Raw genomic sequence first — 18,374 nt, forward strand, 5'->3', positions numbered from 1 at the left:
TATTTATTGAGTAGCAACTTTACATTCTAACTGAAACAAAATTTAACATTATTACTTTTTTTTACGATTTTTTAAATCAAATAAATGCACCCTTAAGCACAAGTGACTTGTAAAATGTTACAGACCCCGAGCTTTTGAATATGCATGAATGTGGTCTGAGATTTTCATTGTGGTTTGAGACTTTGGACTCCTTTTATGTCACTTCTGTCAGCTTCTGAACATTTCTTTTTAGGTTCAGCTGAAGAATCTAAGTGATGCAAATTACATTCATCTGCCAGTAACTTGCTGTCTTTTTCACTGTGCAGGTATGTAGATATGGGCATGAGGCACAAGGTGTGACGGTTATGAGAGCCAAACAGCTCAAATGCCATCTGTTTCATGTATGCCATACTTCAGATACTTCATAGTGTCTACCAGCTGTATAGAATTCATAAGTCAACATACTGATTGAATTGCTTATCAGGTATTTCAGATTGTACAACCAGAAGTGCACAGAACAAAATGAACCATGTCGTCCAGAACGGTTCATGAAATATGTGCAATGCCAAAATGGGTATGATGCAGGACATCAGATCATTTTCTCCAGCACTTTGTATCTTGAGTTCTGAAATCTGCTTACTTTATTTTGAGATGAATGCTTGTACCTATGTAGAAGGTGTAATGCATGTTGAATTAATAAAATATGCTTTTAGTGAGTAAGTTTCATTACGATACATCATTTTTATTTACTTACTTTTACTAACTCTTTGTAATACTTTGGTCATAATTCGGATTAGGCTAATCAATCGCAACATTCAGCGATGCACATCAGCCCGCTCGTAAAAGGCGCTACTTTCATGTCTCTCCTATTACTCCGCGAGCAAGCTCGCTCTACTTTCATTCAACAATATATCTCTCTATCTTGCATCTCATTCATGCATCATCATGTATTGTACTGAAAATTACTTGATAGTACTTAAGTATTAATATTGCTGAAATACTATTGCAGAGTTGACAGACTGTTTTGTACATTGTAGGGGACTATTTTTTTTTTATTGCGGAAGCTTTATAATGAAAATTATAAAATAATTAAGCCTCAAGCTGCACGTATTTATTTATTTGGTGATTGGCAATCATAACTATGTCCATTGGGTGTATGAGCAGTAAAGTGAGATTACTTTTGTGCACATCAGTATCTGATAATGCAGGCTGTTATTTGACTGAACAGCTGGTAAGTGAAAATCAATTTCTTTAGATTGTTAAGTGAGTCATGACATGTCTGTGTTCCCTCCATTAACATCTGTCACCAGCAGACTTGTGGCCCTCACCAGTTTTCACACCCACTAGTATGGATATGATTCTGCTGTCACTTCAGTGGAATCTCAGAGGTGATGTGAAAGCAAAAGCAACTCAGTGGATGTTCAACCTCTTTCCGAGCAGTAAAGAAAATGGATGTTTTCTAGCAGATTCTCGTCGTCTTATTTGTTTCGAGTGCATTCTGGGCTGTCAAAATTAGTAGATCAATGCAGAAAGTCAATGATCCAAAACAGTCATATTGTTGCACGCCTAATGTACATTTCTTTTTCTGCACAAATACAAAAGTATAATCAACTCAAGAAGCCCTGGGTTATTCGGCTGTGATTAGATTTTCAAACACATGCATATACATAAGTCTAGGCTACAAATGAGCTTCACTGAACTCAAAACACCCACCATGTTCATGACAAAAAAATAAATAAGCACAGACGCTATGCTGGTAGATCTGCAGTGGGGTCCAAAGTCTGAGACCAGTAGTCTGAATGTATATTCTTTTTTTTATAAATAAATGTACATGTTATACTATAAGCATTATTATTATTATTATAACTGCATGAAATTTAAACTGGAAAAATTAACACGATTTTCATAATTGTTGAAATTTCATAACTATTAATTGATAATAGTGTAATAGTGCTTTTGCTTTGAAACACAAAACAAAACTGTAAAAATGTAAAAGGTAACAAGATTATCAAACCATTGTTTTGACCAACACTGTTTTTAAATGAAATTATAAAATTGACCTCTTATCTACTACTAAATCAAGAAAATAAATGACGTATAAATTTTTGGAAACGTTATATACCGTTTTGTTATGCACTGTTGTGCACTAGGTAAATTCATGGTGATTGCTATAAATGTCCACTAGATGGCGGTAGTATGTAATAAAACTGTAAATCCCTCTTGCAGGTGTTGAAATTTAATCCAGTAGTCAAACATAACTTTTGATCTTTTAAGTTTTTTTAAGGTCCTTCCGTCACACACAATTAATATCTAATGAAATGCAGTTGAGTATTTCGTTAAAAGTACTATGTGGAATAAATAGTAAATATTAATACTCTAAAGGGGGGGGGGCTTTATCTCGTTTAAAACAAATCTGCATGATTATCTGAATATTATGTTTTTTTAAATTTCAGAAAAGAAAATTAAGAAATATAAGCAGTAAATCCCATATCTGTCGACACGTCATCAGCGAATAAAAAGAAATGACTTTTTTTTTGGTCCGTGCAGCAGTTGGTGAAAAATGATCAAAGATGAAACTGTACCACATTCCACTGGATTTGTAGTCCGGCGCTCGACGAACTCCCATTCAGTGTGACTATCCGGTCCGCCGAGATAAACTACAACTCCCATGAAACTACTGCAGCGATTCTGTTATTATCAATATGGCTTCTGTCAGTCAGACAAAGGCGAATCAGTTTATGCCTTGAAATGAAATCAAATTAGGAAAAGGTAGCGGGAGAGTCGGACATCGTCCTGTTTTGCTGGTTCATGTCTGGCGACGTGGATTAAAGAGACGGAAACACTGTCAATTGAGTTGAATAAATGCAGTGGTGCACGGAGGCCCTGCACGCGCACAATCAGGTAAGTATGAGATGCCAAATTATAAGAAAGGCGTCATTTATAAAATCTGACTGGAGACATGAAATGTGCTTTCACGTGCAAATGGCACTCGTGGGGAGATGAGCTCGGTTCGACCGCTGGCTCGCATGTAAAGTCGCATCTGCTCTCTTTCTGTGCTGGGATAGGGCTTTAGAAAAGAAATGCCAGCAACTGTGCAACAACTGACACTGTATTGACATTGGCGAAATCAGCTAATAGTTGTGTTGATGCTCATCTCTTTGCATTTATTTATTATTATTATTATTATTATTATTATTGACTATTGTTACTTATTTATATACATTTATGTTTTGTTTTAACAAGGTTCTGACTGCATTCTGAAGATTTGTTATTTGGGTGTAGGGTTTGTAAATATTGGGGTAAGCTGATGTCTGGTGAAAATGGGCTTGATAGGTCATGCTAATTAATGTTATTATCAATTGCAGTGATTTTTGAGTTTGGGAAGGTGTCAAAATGGCCCTATTAAGACCACCCAAATTCAAAGTTGTTTTTTGAAGATACTGTACATTAATAGTTTTTTAATAAAGTGTATATGCATTTTACAATTAAAACAGTCCAGTACACATTATTTTTGTCATAGACTGATCATATTAAAATTGCTTAATTTTTAAATATTATAAACCCAGAGCAGTTTTTTTAATGCATTGTACATGTGTATCGCATCATGCTTTTTATTGTAAATGTTGCACATTACATGAAATAAGATCATTCCGGTGCATTTTTGATTGACCAACTTGACAACTGTAAAAACTGCTGATGAAGCTAAAATAAAGCTTTAGTAGTTTGCACTTTTCAGCATCAATTCAACGAAAACCAAAGTCAATCTGGATGTTTCTCTAGTTTTACCTTAGTCCCTTCAACCGGTTCTTATCACCTACCTTGAAAAATTTTGAAGTTCATAAAATAAAAGAATGTGTTTGAGCACAAATTCAGTTAATGTTTTTAGATGAGGTTAAGTCTTAGCTTCGTATGCTTCTGAAGCAGGGAATAGTGGTTAATAGTGCATTAAAAGCATTCTTTATAAGCCCTCATGACAAAAACGTGGTGTATATGGATTAGAATTACAGGGATTTAAATCTGATTTTAGCTTGAATATGTTCTGTTTATATTAAATATAATTAACCATTTTATCATTTTTTTATTCTATTCAGAACTGTAATTGTTCTTCTGCATCTTTGGGAGCATCACTTAGGCTCCGTCATGTACTTGCTATTCGTGATCTATTAAAATGCCAGTATTGCCTTTGAATGCCAGGAAAATAAATCATATCAGGATGCATTTTGTTTATCATCTCTTCATTTGAACAATTACAATATGCAGCCAACACTGGAAAAGATTCTTCAGTGGAATATACAGCTTTGATGCGGTTTAGTGTGACCTAGATATTCATTTTATTTGTGTAATGTTAAGCCCACGGTTTCTGTAGATGCTTATTCAATTTATTCGTAGATTTATAACTTTAATTGTAGCAGCACAGTGGTCATCAGGTACCACAGACAATATATTCTAGATGTTCTCCATTTTCGTTGATCAGTGGGCATGAAGGTCTAAGAAGGTGTCAGTTACACACAGTGGGTATGGAAAGTATTCAGATCCCCTTACATTTTTCACTCTGTTTTATTGCAGCCATTTGCTAAAATTAAGTTATTTTTTTCCTCATTAAGTTACACAGCACCCCATATTGACAAAAACACAGAATTGTTGACATTTTTGCACATTTATTAAAGAAAACCTGAAATACCACATGGTCCCAAGTATTCAGACCCTTTGCTCAGTATTTAGTAGAAGCACCTTTTTGATCTATACAGCCATGACTTTTTTTGGGAAAGATGCAACAAATTTTTCACACCTGGATTTGGGGATCCTCGGTCATTCCTCCTTGCAGATCCTCTCCAGTTCTGTCAGGGTGGATGGTTAATGGAGAATCCTTCAGGTGTTTTTTTAGCAAACATGCAGGCTTTCAGGTCTTGCACGGAGGAGAGGCTTCCGTCGGGCCACTCTGCCATAAAGCCCTGACTGGTGGAGGACTGCAGTGATGGTTGACTTTCTACAACTTTCTCCCACCTCCCGCCTGCATCCCTGGAGCTCAGCCACAGTGATCTTTGGGTTCTCCTTTACCTCTCAGATAGCTCAGTTTGGCTGGACGGCCACATCTAGGAAGGATTATGGTCGTCCCAAACATCTTCCATTCAAGGATTATGGAGGTCAATGTGCTCTTAGGAACCTTAAGTGCAGCAGAATTTTTTTGAAAACTTGGCCAGATCTGTGCTTCGCCACAATTCTGTCTCTGAGCTCTTCAGGCAGTTCCTTTGACCTCATGATTCTCATCTGCTCTAACATGCACTGTGAGCTGAAGGTCTTATATAGACAGATGTGTGGCTTTCCTAATCAAGTCCAATCAGTCTAATCAAACACAGCTGGACTCAAATGAAGGTGTAGAAATGGACAGCACCTGAGTTAAATATATGAGTGTCACAGCAAAGAGTCTGAATACTTAGGACCATGTGATATTTAAGTTTTTCTTTTTTAATAAATGTCAACAATTCTGTGTTTTTCTGTCAATATAGGGTGCTGTGTGTACATTGAGGGGAAAAAAATGAACTTAAATGATTTTAGCAAATGGCTGCAATATAACAAAGAGTGAAAAATGTAAGGGGGTTTCTTTCCGTACCTACTGTATGTAATAGATGCAAGTTACTATGCAACAAATGGGCTGTAAAAAGTGTTTCAAAATGTAGAGAATAGAAGTCAAGGAGGATTTGGACTTTTTGGAGGCTGTGCTGATGAACAGAACCAGGGGCATTAGGCCAGAATCAACTTTGATCTTGAGCTACTGTAAAACAGATGAGTTTCCTGCAACCTCCTGCCTCAGTACTATAGGTTCATAACTATAATCTATAGATGTTTTTATGCTGTAGGTTCATAACTATAATCTATAGATGCTTTTATGCTTCCATGCATATGTCAGATAAGACCGTGAATATGCAAATAAAAGAAACAATGAGCAACTCTAAATTCCTCAGAGCATTGATACATTATTTAAATTGCATGCACAACAGTAGCCTTGCATTTAATGCTTGTTGTAGCAAGATTGCAACTCTCTTGATGATTGTTATTGTTAAAAGTAGCGATGCATTTTGCATTCTTAAACAATTATCTGTGTTACTATTTTCATGTGTGCAGGTAAGTAAACTTTGTTGGTTTGTCTTCAAGTAATTTCAGTAGAAGCAGTTTTGCGTGCCTGTGGTTTGACACGTCTCCATATGAGCGATTTTGATATCTTGTGTCACTGTGGTACGGCTAGCTTATTAAAACCAGATTTGATGTCTAAGGTGACACCTTTACATTTGGAATGTTTTCCAATATCAGAAAGCCTGGTAATATATACCTGTATGTGGCGCATGCATCAGTTGGTTATTTTATGACTTGCATTGTTCGGTTTCTACCACTAAAGGCTTGTTACAAGGTTTGTGTATTGTAAAATGAATACTGAACAAATCCTTAAAACCTCCTAGATTTATTGATGTTTCTGCTTATTTGGTGTGTCTGATGCCTCTGCATAATTAAACCTTTTGAAGCCTTTTGAGGGTGCATGGGTTAGCAGAAATCTTTTTTTATGCGTTTCATGCAGCGCAGACACCAGAAGACAGTCGTACTCGCTCATCAGCAGAATTAATTCTTGAAGAACATGTCGCAGGGAAGTTGAAATCTTCATTTTGTTAAAAGGAGCCTCCCTGTTTTCTCGTTTGCTTCATTGCATTAAACTCTGCCATATGGAATGCGTATTGTGCTGGCACGAGTTTTGCATTTGCAGCGTCATAAGTTGTAGCTTCCTTTTAAAACTCGAAATGAATTGAAATACGGTGTTTTACGGGATAAGCAGACGCATGTGTGTGTGGGCAACAGCCTGGCATTGAGAGCACTATTCTCAGACAAGCGTCCGTATGCAGTGATTCATCCTCCGCTTCTTCACTGAAAGTAGGTTGACCGCCTCGGATGGAATTTTTCTTGGCAGTTTTCCCTAAAGTTAACCTCCTTCCCCCTCCTCACGTGTCCCGGCTTTCTGCTGTTTAAAGTCTATTCAAAATTTGTGGTAATGCATGCAGTGTCTTTGCCTCGACCTCAGACAGGCTATGCACTTCTGTTGCAATGGGTGGTCAATAAAGGTGCGGTGACTTTGACATTTTCTTAGAAAAATAATGCTTCAGTTAGAGCTCCACTGCTTTTCCTAGATAAAAACATGTTTTAGTTTTTTTAGTTTAGACTGTTATTATGACTTTTATACACTATGCAGCCACGTGTCAGCATTTATCAGCGTGAGTTTAAGGATTTCCTCCAACATCAATCTCTAATGCAGCAGCTCCGTCTCTCTTTTTGTTGGCAGAATGTCCCATTACACAGATGAGCCTCGTTTTACCATTGAGCAGATCGACTTGCTGCAGCGGCTACGTCGGAGCGGCATGACAAAGCAAGAGATCTTGAACGCGCTGGACACCCTCGACCGGCTGGACCGCGAGCACGTGGAGAAGTTCGGCCACCGGCACGCCCACGGCGGAAATGGGGCAGCCGCCATCAATCACGGCAACACCACCACCTCTTCAAACTCCTGCACTACCTCCTCTAACAACCTCACAGCCTCTTCTTCAACGACATCTACAGCCACGCAGACGGGGTACCGTGGCAATGGCCTCTCTCCATCCCCTAGCAACATCTATGACACCTCCCCGCCCCCGACTGTCCCCACCCCCGTGCCAGTAGTAGCACCCATGGTCCAAAATGGACGGGACAGCCTTGCCTCTATGCCCAATGGTAAGCTGTCCCCGCCCCGCTTCGCCATTAGCAACACCTCCTCGCGGGCCTTCGCTTTCGAGCACCCAGATGAGGACGTGGACATCGATGATAAAGTCGAGGAGCTCATGAGGTGAGTGAGACCATCACAATAGGACAGTTCCCATTCAGAATGATTAAATGGTACTTTAAGAAATGCTCCCAAAAATAGTGTTGATGTTTTTCATTTTGATGTCTCTCTCTCTCTCTCTCTCTCTGTTGTTGTAGAATGGACAGTGCTATAATTAAAGAAGAGATTAAAGCCTTCTTGGGGAACCGGCGAATATCACAGGCAGTAGTTGCCCAAGTTACAGGTTAGTTTGCTCTTGCCAAAACAAATAACAAATATATTGTGATTTATGCTATGACCATTGATATAATATTTCCCTATTATTTAGAGACCCATTATGTTCCTTCAAGCTATATTCCAGTAACATTTAAACAGAAATGTCATCTGTATGGCTGCTTTTTATTACAGCTGTGGGATTTGTCACGGCATGCCTTGGAGAGGCATATGCAAGTCAGTTTTTGCCCTTATAAGCTTTGTGTGGTTGTGTGCAGGTATCAGTCAGAGCCGGATCTCTCATTGGCTGCTCCAGCAGGGCTCAGACCTCAGCGAGCAGAAGAAAAGAGCTTTCTACCGCTGGTACCAACTAGAGAAAACTACACCTGGTAACAGCCAACCCCAGAGTCCTTTACCCATGTAGCACCTCGTGTCTGTCATCTAATAATAGCTCTAACTCTAAACTCAAGACATCACAATTACAAGACATCTTTGGCTGATAAAAATGTTGTTCCACGTCCTACTTGTGTAATGCAGGTTCTAACTTAATTTTTTGATTGTGTACGAGCTCATTTCCCTGTATTTACATTTCATATCACGTTTTGCAATGCTTTGCATAATAATAAAAAAAACATTCATAATTTAATCTTTATCAAATCTCAAAATGAATATTACTTTTTCATTTTGTACATTGTAATGTTTTGATGCATAAATTCTGTTTTAAAATGATTGATTTAGTTTAATAAGATCTGGGGTACCATATGGGATTTCAATGGGCATATCATAATATCTATCGAAGTAGCAAGTAATATCAATACAGTGCTGCTTTGCACATTGCATATATTTTATATTATTATTTTATTAGATGTGAAATGTGAAAAAAAAAAATCATAATTCTGTATAAACCATATCACATTTTCTGATTATAAAATTGGGTTTTAAATAAGAAGTGCAATGATACTTTTCATAATATTTGATTTCAAAAGTTGCCATATGTTTGATTTATTGTGTTGTTTTGTCATTTGATACTGTTTTCATTTTCTTTTATATTGAATTTTGTATGTTTAATATACTTTAAATGTGACATTAAATGGTGCTTAATATAAACCTTAATAGCATAGCGCACCCAAAAATGAAAATTGTCATCATTTACTCACCAAGTTGTAGTATGAAAAAAAAAATCTGTGGAAGTCAATGGCTACCGTTAACTGTTTGGTTAGCAACACTCTTCAAAATATTCTCTCTTGTGTTCAATAGAAGAAAAAAAAATCATACAGGTTTGGAATAACTTGAGGCCGATTAAATGATGACGGAAATTCAGTTTTGGTTGAACTATACAGCATTAAATAGCCCTGGCAAAAAAGGAATAATTGTTTATTTGTGTTGGTCTGTATTAGTTTGACACGAGTCTTTCATCTCAGATCACTCAGGCTGATCTGAGGAAAGATATCAGACATTGAGTGAATAGATAAGAAGGTCAGGCGCCGGTTTTCTCATAAAAATTTGCTTCCGGACTCAGTGAAAAGGCTTTGGTCTACCGGAAAGTCTTTCCTCAGAAGCACTCAGACTGTCACCCTTATGACAGTTCATCTCAGATGACACGTCATGTTTGTGTCCCAGGTGCAACTCTAGCGATGCGGCCCACCCCGATGGCCCTGGAGGACATTGTGGAGTGGCGTCAAACCCCTCCCCCCATTAGCAGCACCCAGGGCAGCTTCCGTCTGCGGCGTGGCAGCCGCTTCACCTGGAGGAAAGAGTGTCTGGCGGTGATGGAGAGGTGAGAGGATGTGTGTGAAGCGTCTGATTGCTCAGGACAAGTCATTGTAGGTCATTCCAGGATAATGACTTTTTGATTTTGTAACCGTGATCTTTGAGGTAACACTTCACAACAAGATTCCATTTAGTTAACTACATTAGTGAACAAGAACAAACAATGGAAAATAATTCTAAATCATTTTTGATGTTAAAGTGTATTAATAAGTTTATTGTGTTCTTGTGGCCCAGTGGTAGAGCATTGCGTTAGCAGTACAAAAGGTTTTGGGTTTGATTCCCAGGGAACACACATAGGGTAAAAAAAAAGTGTATACCATATTATCCGGACTATAAGTCGCACTATTTTTCATAGTTTGGCTGTTCCTGCGACTTATAGTAAGGTGCGACTTATTTATCAAAATTAATTTGACATGAACCCAGAGATCTTAACCAAGAGACAACATTACCGTCTCCAGCCGCCAGAGGGCGCTCTATGCTTCTCATTGCTCCTGTAGCCTACACTGAAGACCTAGAGCGCCCTCTCGCGGCTGTAGACGGTAATGTTTTTTTTCCCTTGGTGCTAAATAAATGCAACTTATAGTCCAGTGCGACTTATATATGTTTTCTTCCTCATCATGACATATTTTTGGACTGATGCGACTTATAGTTAGAAAAATACGGTAGCCTGAATGAACTGTAAGCCGCTTTGGGTAAAAGCGTCTGATAAATGTAAAGTTAATACAGTAATACCATTAAAATTTTAGTTGTTTGTTAACATTATTTAATGGACCTGAGTTGACGTGAGCTTAAAATGAACATTATTATTATTATTTATTTTTTTATTTTATTAAATGAACTATGACAGATTAGTAAATACTGCAAGCAATGCTTATCATTCATTCATTTTAGTGAATCCATTAACTAATGTTTAATAAGGCATCATTACATTTGACCCTTTTTTTTGCCGTTAAATATTACTCGCTTTGTCCTCAAGGTCATGACACTACAAGATTCTTGTTAGAAAGTAAATGCTTACTAATAGCATAATACTAATTTCTGTGAATATACTTAACCCTTTTTAATAATTAATTTTTTAAAAGATGGTTGTTTATAAGACAAAATCACAGATTGCAACAGGATTTAACATTTCATTTTCATCTATAAATGTACTAATGTTTATTCATTTATGCTTGTTCATAATACATTCATGTTAAATTAAACAGTTTGAGATGTTAGAAATGTATCAGTATAGTATGTAGAAATGTTATTAACCTACATTTATTAATTCTGTAAAAGTACTGCTCATTGCTAGTTCATGATACCTAATGTATTAACAGGAATTTTGTACCTTATTGTAAAGTGTTATTTTCTTTTTAACGATCACTGTTTATTTAAATAATTACTTGAAGAAATGAAATCTTATTTGACAGATACATAAGGCCTCATGTTAATGTTAATGCTTATATTACTAATTAGCCTTTTTAATGAATTATAGTATACTGTAAACACAGTTTGCTGTGGCATCATAACTGTTATCAAGAATTGTGAAATTTCACTGATACTGATATTGATTATTGAAATGTTGGTATTGTGACAAGCTAGACTGAATAAAGTCATAATGCAAATATACATTTAAAGCTATAAAAATGTGTTATAAAATGGTTATCTGCCTTACGTTATGTTTATCGTATGTTTTCGCACAAGTTATTTCAATGACAACCAGTACCCCGATGAAGCCAAACGAGAGGAAATTGCCAACGCCTGCAATGCAGTTATTCAGAAACCAGGTAGGATGTTTAACACAACCTCCATAAAGAAGATGAATGCATGTGTAAATGCGGTTACTTATCGTGGCCCCAGACGTTATTGATGAGCTCTGCTGTGATTTGATTAAGGGAAGAAGCTTTCAGATCTTGAGAGGGTCACGTCTCTGAAAGTTTACAACTGGTTTGCCAACAGACGGAAGGAAATTAAGAGAAGAGCCAACATAGGTAATGTTGAAGCCCTCTGGGGACAGACAAAGCTCAAATTTCACGCAACAATGCATTTTGAATATGGACAATGTAATTATTTCCATTGCATTGTTATCGCCATGCTGCAGCCGTTTCATTCAAAATGTGCATTCGGCAGAAATATTGAATTTACAGAAAAATGCCTTTCAGAAAACTCATGTTGGGTATATCCTAATGGGCTCAGATATGTTATGGCAAGGTCTGTTTTTTTCTAAGAAGCAGCAATCCTGGAGAGTCATGGGATTGATGTCCAAAGCCCGGGAGGTCATTCCAACAGTGATGAGATCGATGGAAATGACTACGGTGAGCCAGTAGCTGCTGACCATGTTTTGGGAATGGTAAGGTACTTGGTTGTTTACTATTATGTATTTATAGATTTATTTTCTTTTTATGAATCAACCTTTCAAACATGTTTTATCTAGATTTAAAAAAAAAGGTTTTATTTTTGAATAATTTTATCTTATATATATATATATAACAATATTTCGTTTTTTTTTTATTTTAATTTTTACATTGAATTGACTAATACCAATTAGTTAATAATTATTGTCATGTCGTTATGGCTGATAATGATAATCACTAACTGGCCAATATTAAAATTATATACTAATTTAAGAAAAAAAAAATCCTATATAAAATATTAGTATGCCAAATATTTTTTGATATACAGTATGGTTCATATATTATATATTTTATCACATTAATTAAATATTCCGGCTATAGCTTATAATTATTATGTTATGGCTGATTATCATTAAATTATTAATATTTACATTTTATGCTGTTTTGTAAATAAAATAAATCACTTTAAATGTTGCTTATGAATTTAGGAAAGACAGCAAAGGTAAATCTAAATTTGAAAAAGGTGGAAATGAACATGCACAATTAAATATCCAACACCAGCCAACATAAATCAAAAAAATTAATAAAAATCTCTAAAATCAGCCAGTGACCAAACTGGTACCAATATACCATGAGTTGTATGAACTATGTCATGCCCCTTTGTCCTTTAAAAGGTTTGTGAGGCAAAAGCAGAGGGCTTCAGAACAATGTCTGGATCTCTGCTTTCTTATAGGATGATAACACAGGCCCAAATGAACACCAGGACCCCATAGCTTTGGCAGTGGAGATGGCCGCTGTCAATCACAGCATCCTGGCACTGGCGAGGCAGGGCGGAGCCACCAGTGACATCAAAACAGAGGTGCTGGACGACGAGTGAGAATCCGCCCTTTGACGTGGAGCATGGAGGGAAGCCGAAGAAGAAATGTGGGGTTACGCAATTAAAGCCAAACAGATTGTGCGAGAACTATGATTATGAGGAATATGCCCAGATCGTGGATGACCAAAGTGAATGCGGAGGTTATAAAGACTGTTAACCCAACATTCCCTCCTTCCACCTCTCTCCTACGTGTGCCGCCTCAATAGTCTTTTAATTAAAGCCGTTCTCCTACACGCAGCAGCTTGAAGAGGCACTGCGATTAAACTGTTAACGAAACACGTTCGCTAAAAACTTCATGCGACATATCACCCTGCCATCTCACACCAGGATAGTGAATTTTGCCTCTGTTTTTCCTTCTTTCAGGAAGTCTTCTTTGCAGGATACAAGAGGTCAGTATCATACTTAATGCTCACTGCCTCAGTCTCTCAAGGGAAAGTGTGTTGGGAAGCATATTCTCTCTCACTTCTTAACTTATGTATGTGCAGTCCAGCGTTGCTGAAATTGCATTTAAACCTGTGTTTTAAACTACAGTGCAGTTTAGTCACCAGGGTCTAAAGTTAACACTTGCCTACCACCAAATGTGCACCTGCTCTTTGCCAAGTCTGCTTTGCCAAGCAGTAGCAGACTAGAAAATCCAAAACAAAAAGGCTAGTTGGTCTTGCTGAAAAGTGCAAAATAGTTACATGATTCAAAATCGCCTCTTAAGGAAGTCTTGGAAGTCTTTTATTTTTGGCGGTCTACGTTAAACTTGTTTTGGCATTCAAAAACAGCTCTTGGTTTGGAAGTGGTTTTAAAAACGTTTTAAACTTTTATGCTTAAATAACGTTGTTTTGAAAGTTATTATAACTTCATATGTTGTCTTAAAAATGGCTGAGACACTCAAAAAAACATTGCAATACACAGTGCAACAGCCGAAGACGTCTTTCTGAATGTGTATAGCGGTAGTGACGGTGTTTAAACAAGGTGAATTTAAAGACTCAACTCTTCTCCAATGAGTTTCACCATGCAAAATGTCTTCTAGCTAATGTGTAGCATGCTAATTAAAGCATCACCACTTATATACCTAAACTAAAAGCTAAATATAATAACGGAAATTAAATAATTGGTTGTTGGATGATAAGTTGTAACGCATAACTAAACATATTACTATTTTAAAGGATTAGTTCACCCAAACATTTAAATTTGCTGAAAATGTACTCCATCCAAGATAAAGATGGTTGTTTCTTGGTCAGAACAGATGTGGAAAATTTTGCAACACATCACTTGCTCACCAATGGATATTCTGCAGTGAATGGGTGCCGTCAGAATGAGAGTCCAAACAGCTGATAAAAACATCACAATAATCCACAAGTAATCCACACAACTTCAGTCCATCAGTTAATGTCTTAAAAGCGAAAGCAGCATGATTGTAAGAAACATATCCATAATTAAGGTATTTTTAACTTTGAAGCAATGCAAAGTTTCTCCAAATCTGTTCTGATGAATAAACAAACACATCTTCATCTGAGATGGCCTGAGAGGGAGTACATTTTCAGCAAATTTTCATTTCATTTTTGTGTGAACTGTTCCTTTAAGAGCGTCATCCCTGGCAGTCTTGGTATGTATCTTTTGCAATTTGCACCTTTTGTCACTAAATTTAGTTGTCACTGTGACAAGAATAGTTTAAGTAAAACAAAGTGCAGTTTTATGAGCAGTATGAAAAACTTACAGTCATAAAATTGGCTAAATGTTAATTCTGGACCCTGGTTTTCAGCGTAAATGTTGCATAGGACAGTTTTTGCAGTACCATAACCGGCCAGCTGGCTTCAGCAATTATGTGTTGCACTTTTAATTACTAGCGGCAGCTTATTTATGTTCCTGTCGCTACACAACTGTGCATCTCTGCAGGGAGGCGTCGAAGGCTGTCAGGAATCTGAAGCCTACTCGTGAAGATTGTGCCATTATATTTCAGCATTAGCAGACTAGCTCTTCTGCAGGCCTCTCTAAAAGCAATCAGAAAAGCCGTTTATTTGAACGTTTATAACCTCAAAGTGTTCTACTCAGCCAATAACTGTGCGAACGTTTCAGCAGCACGTGGCTGGAAAGTGTTGTAGCATTGGGAATTTCTTTGTCTCTCAGCGAACGGGAAAACACTTGACAATCAGGGGGACGACGTTCCCTTACAAAAAACCTGTTGGTGTTTGCCCATGTGTCCAAATAATGTTTTTTTTCTGGAAAGTAATTATATCTAAAGTCCCTTCGATGGGGATTAATAACCATTATTTCTTAAATCAAAGTGGATTTAACCACTCTAATAATTATCCCATGTAATTGCTTGTTTTTTTTTTGTTGAATATTCACAAAATGTCACTTTAAGAGGGAGGGTTATGGTGCTTTGGGTTCTTAACCCCAACATACATATATATTTTTATTGTTTGTTTCATAAGGTACTGTTTCAAAGAAAGAAAATGGACTATTTCAGGTTATTTTTATTTGTGCTTCAGAATTTAAATATGGTGCTTGTTTTAAAAAAGGAAATACTAACCACATTCCCTCTCCCACCTTTTACAGTCTTTCTCTTTGCCTTTTAGGAAGCTGCTTTCTGTGTGTAATGCACATCCTGGGAGTCACAAATAAGCTTTTTTTTAGACGTATCAAAATAGCTATCAGATGACAAACCTGTGAAAAGTATCAGCTGCTTCAAAAGTTCTTTCAGAATGTCTGAAATACCATTTCAACTCATCAACATACCTTTGTTCCAATTGAGTGTAAGATTTCAGTCGATGAGATCGCCACTAGCTAACAAGCAAGCTTGTATTTAAAAAGTCAGGAGCAGCTGAGCGAGATTTTTGAACATGGGCTTCAGCCTTAATGCAAGTATTTATAAGCACTTAAATTACAGAATGTGTAAAATCTATTGACTAGTCGTTTCTGTGAAAATTAACTGTTGATGACGCTGTTTAAGTTAACGTTATGGTAATATTCCTGGATACTAGGGATGTAACGATTCACTCAACACATGATTCATGATTTAAAAAAAAAAATTTTTACAAAATGAGATTTAAGACAAACGTGTCATTTTATTATTGCTTGGACAAAATGCTGCACGTTTCTTTGTGAAATTGAAATTTAACACTATGATAATATACTCATATAGCACTGGCATATCATTGCTCTTTTGTTGGTTTCGATTGCTTCTATTCTCATTTCTAAGTCGCTTTGGATAAAAGCGTCTGCTAAATAACAAAATTTAAATGTAATGTAAATGTCAATAACGAAACAAAAGCCCCAAATCCAATAAATAACACAAATTAAAAGAAATATCTTCATATAAACAAAATAAGGCTTAGTTTGTACCCGTTCCATTTGAAATGAGAGGCAACCACTGCATTTTAATCAAGATCCATACAAAGATGCTGCAAACATGCAACATGAGTAGTTTTTAATCTTAAATTAGATTGTATAATTTGAAGCAAAAACAGAATGTCAGTTTTGTGAAACTATACATTACACTTGTCTGCATGAAACAGAAACAGAAACCACAGACGCAGATTCTCTTTCTGCCAGCAGGTGGCGCTTAAAGCGTTTCCTTGTAAACAAAGCAGCACTGCACTTATGAACTTTAATATGCTTTACACAGAGGCAAGATTAAAATAAAAAATACCATCTAAGCTTTTCTAAAGACAGTAAGTTCCCCTTAGAAATACATTTATATAAACTGCTGCCCCTAAGTGAATCGTAATTTGTTTGTCATCTCAACCGATTTGAATCGTTACATATACATTTCAACCAGCTCATGGTAAATCGTTACATCGCTACTAAATACATTTATTCCATAAATCTACATAAGCTTAACATAAATCTACCAAGTCTGTTTGCTAAAATATGTATCGAAAGAATATTGTATGTTAGGAGAAAAAATTAATTGGAAATGAAATTTCTTGCTTTAGAAAATTCTGCTAAGCAGATAAATCCATCAAAAGAGACATTATTTGTTTCTTTAGTTATGACTTGTAATTTGGTTGAATGGTCAGTTCAAATATATTATTTGAGTATCAAACACAAGTTGTTCTTTTATAAGGGTGACCAGGGCTAGTTGACATTTTTTACTTCAGTGAATATTTGACAGGATGTGATTATTGTGGAAAGATAGTTACGGTATATAGAGTAAAACTTTAGTCTCTAACAGTGCTGGCCATATTGGGAACCTGCTGTGTGTAACAGATATGAGAGAAAAAAACAACAACAACAAAACACACACTCACACACAGAGAGAGATATATATAGGAGCAGCACTGCACTTATAGGAAGATATTAACATTTTTACTGATTATATATATATATATATATATATATATATATATATATATATATATATATATCAGTAAAAAATTTAATATCTTCCTTATGTGACAACTAGCCCCGGTCTCTGTTTTATATTTCAATTTTATATATTGACTATATAATCTTTTCATTAAACAGTTGTCAAAAAAATATTAGATGGTATAATAGTGGGACTATGAACATTGCAAACTGCCAAATCATACTTTCATTTGCCAACCCAAATCGGAGCGTGAAGTTTTATGAGCTTGCTCAGCAATCATGTGGTCTTGTATATTATATCATAGCATACAGACAGACAGTCCAATCTTACCAACACAGAGTACCTCAGTAAACACTTTCTTAGAAACAGTATTGAGGTACAATGTGATGATGGACTAGTGCCCAGTCAGTTACCCAGAAGTCTTTATTAAGCTAGTGTTGGGATGTGTTTGGAACAGAAATCTGTTGTGAAAGAATGAGGGAACACTTTGACTGTGTTTTTAATCTGTCCATGTTCGATATGTGAATATATTAAATATATATAAATATATTCTATGAGTATTAAAAATGCAAAATATATATCACTGTTGTATTAACTTGAAATAGTCTAATCATGTATCTCTTATTACAGAATTTAGTGCCTTTTTTGGACAGTAGACTGTTCTGTAATTAATATGTAGTATAAAACGCATATGCTTTGTTACTTTTTTTTTCTTTAAAATTTGTTTTTAAGTTGTTTATTTTAGAACTGTATCTTCTAGAGAATAAAGACTTTACGAGCTGTAAGACACTGGCTGATTGTACAACTTTTTATACAGCACTCCAGAATTCTACAGTTATGCAAATTCTGAATTATATTCCCAATTCTGAAATTGTAAGAGGATTGTTACTTGAAGACAATCATTTGATATAAGTATGTGCAGCTGCTCTTTTCCATACAGTGAAAAAAAATCATCATTGGCTGTCAATTTTAATCTAATTAAAAATTTCAATTTTAACATAAGCTCCTTAAAGAACAATATTTTTTTTGTCCCCTAAAAACATAAAAAAAAAAAAAATG

At 36.1% G+C, this 18,374-nt stretch overlaps 1 protein-coding gene across 1 annotated transcript; it reads left to right on the forward strand.

The window, feature by feature from the left end:
* Window positions 1-2,660: 2,660 nt before the first annotated feature.
* Window positions 2,661-16,471, forward strand: LOC113060663 (homeobox-containing protein 1-like). Its single transcript, XM_026229774.1, has 10 exons — window positions 2,661-2,880; window positions 7,304-7,840; window positions 7,975-8,060; window positions 8,308-8,418; window positions 9,650-9,806; window positions 11,486-11,568; window positions 11,677-11,772; window positions 12,010-12,131; window positions 12,869-13,401; window positions 15,583-16,471. The coding sequence occupies exons 2-9, from the start codon at window positions 7,305-7,307 to the stop codon at window positions 13,010-13,012; spliced, it is 1,335 nt and encodes a 444-aa protein (XP_026085559.1). The 5' UTR covers window positions 2,661-2,880; window position 7,304; the 3' UTR covers window positions 13,013-13,401; window positions 15,583-16,471.
* Window positions 16,472-18,374: the final 1,903 nt, after the last annotated feature.

This window comes from Carassius auratus, chromosome 42 (genome assembly GCF_003368295.1).
Source record: "Carassius auratus strain Wakin chromosome 42, ASM336829v1, whole genome shotgun sequence".
Classification (NCBI taxonomy): domain Eukaryota; kingdom Metazoa; phylum Chordata; class Actinopteri; order Cypriniformes; family Cyprinidae; genus Carassius; species Carassius auratus.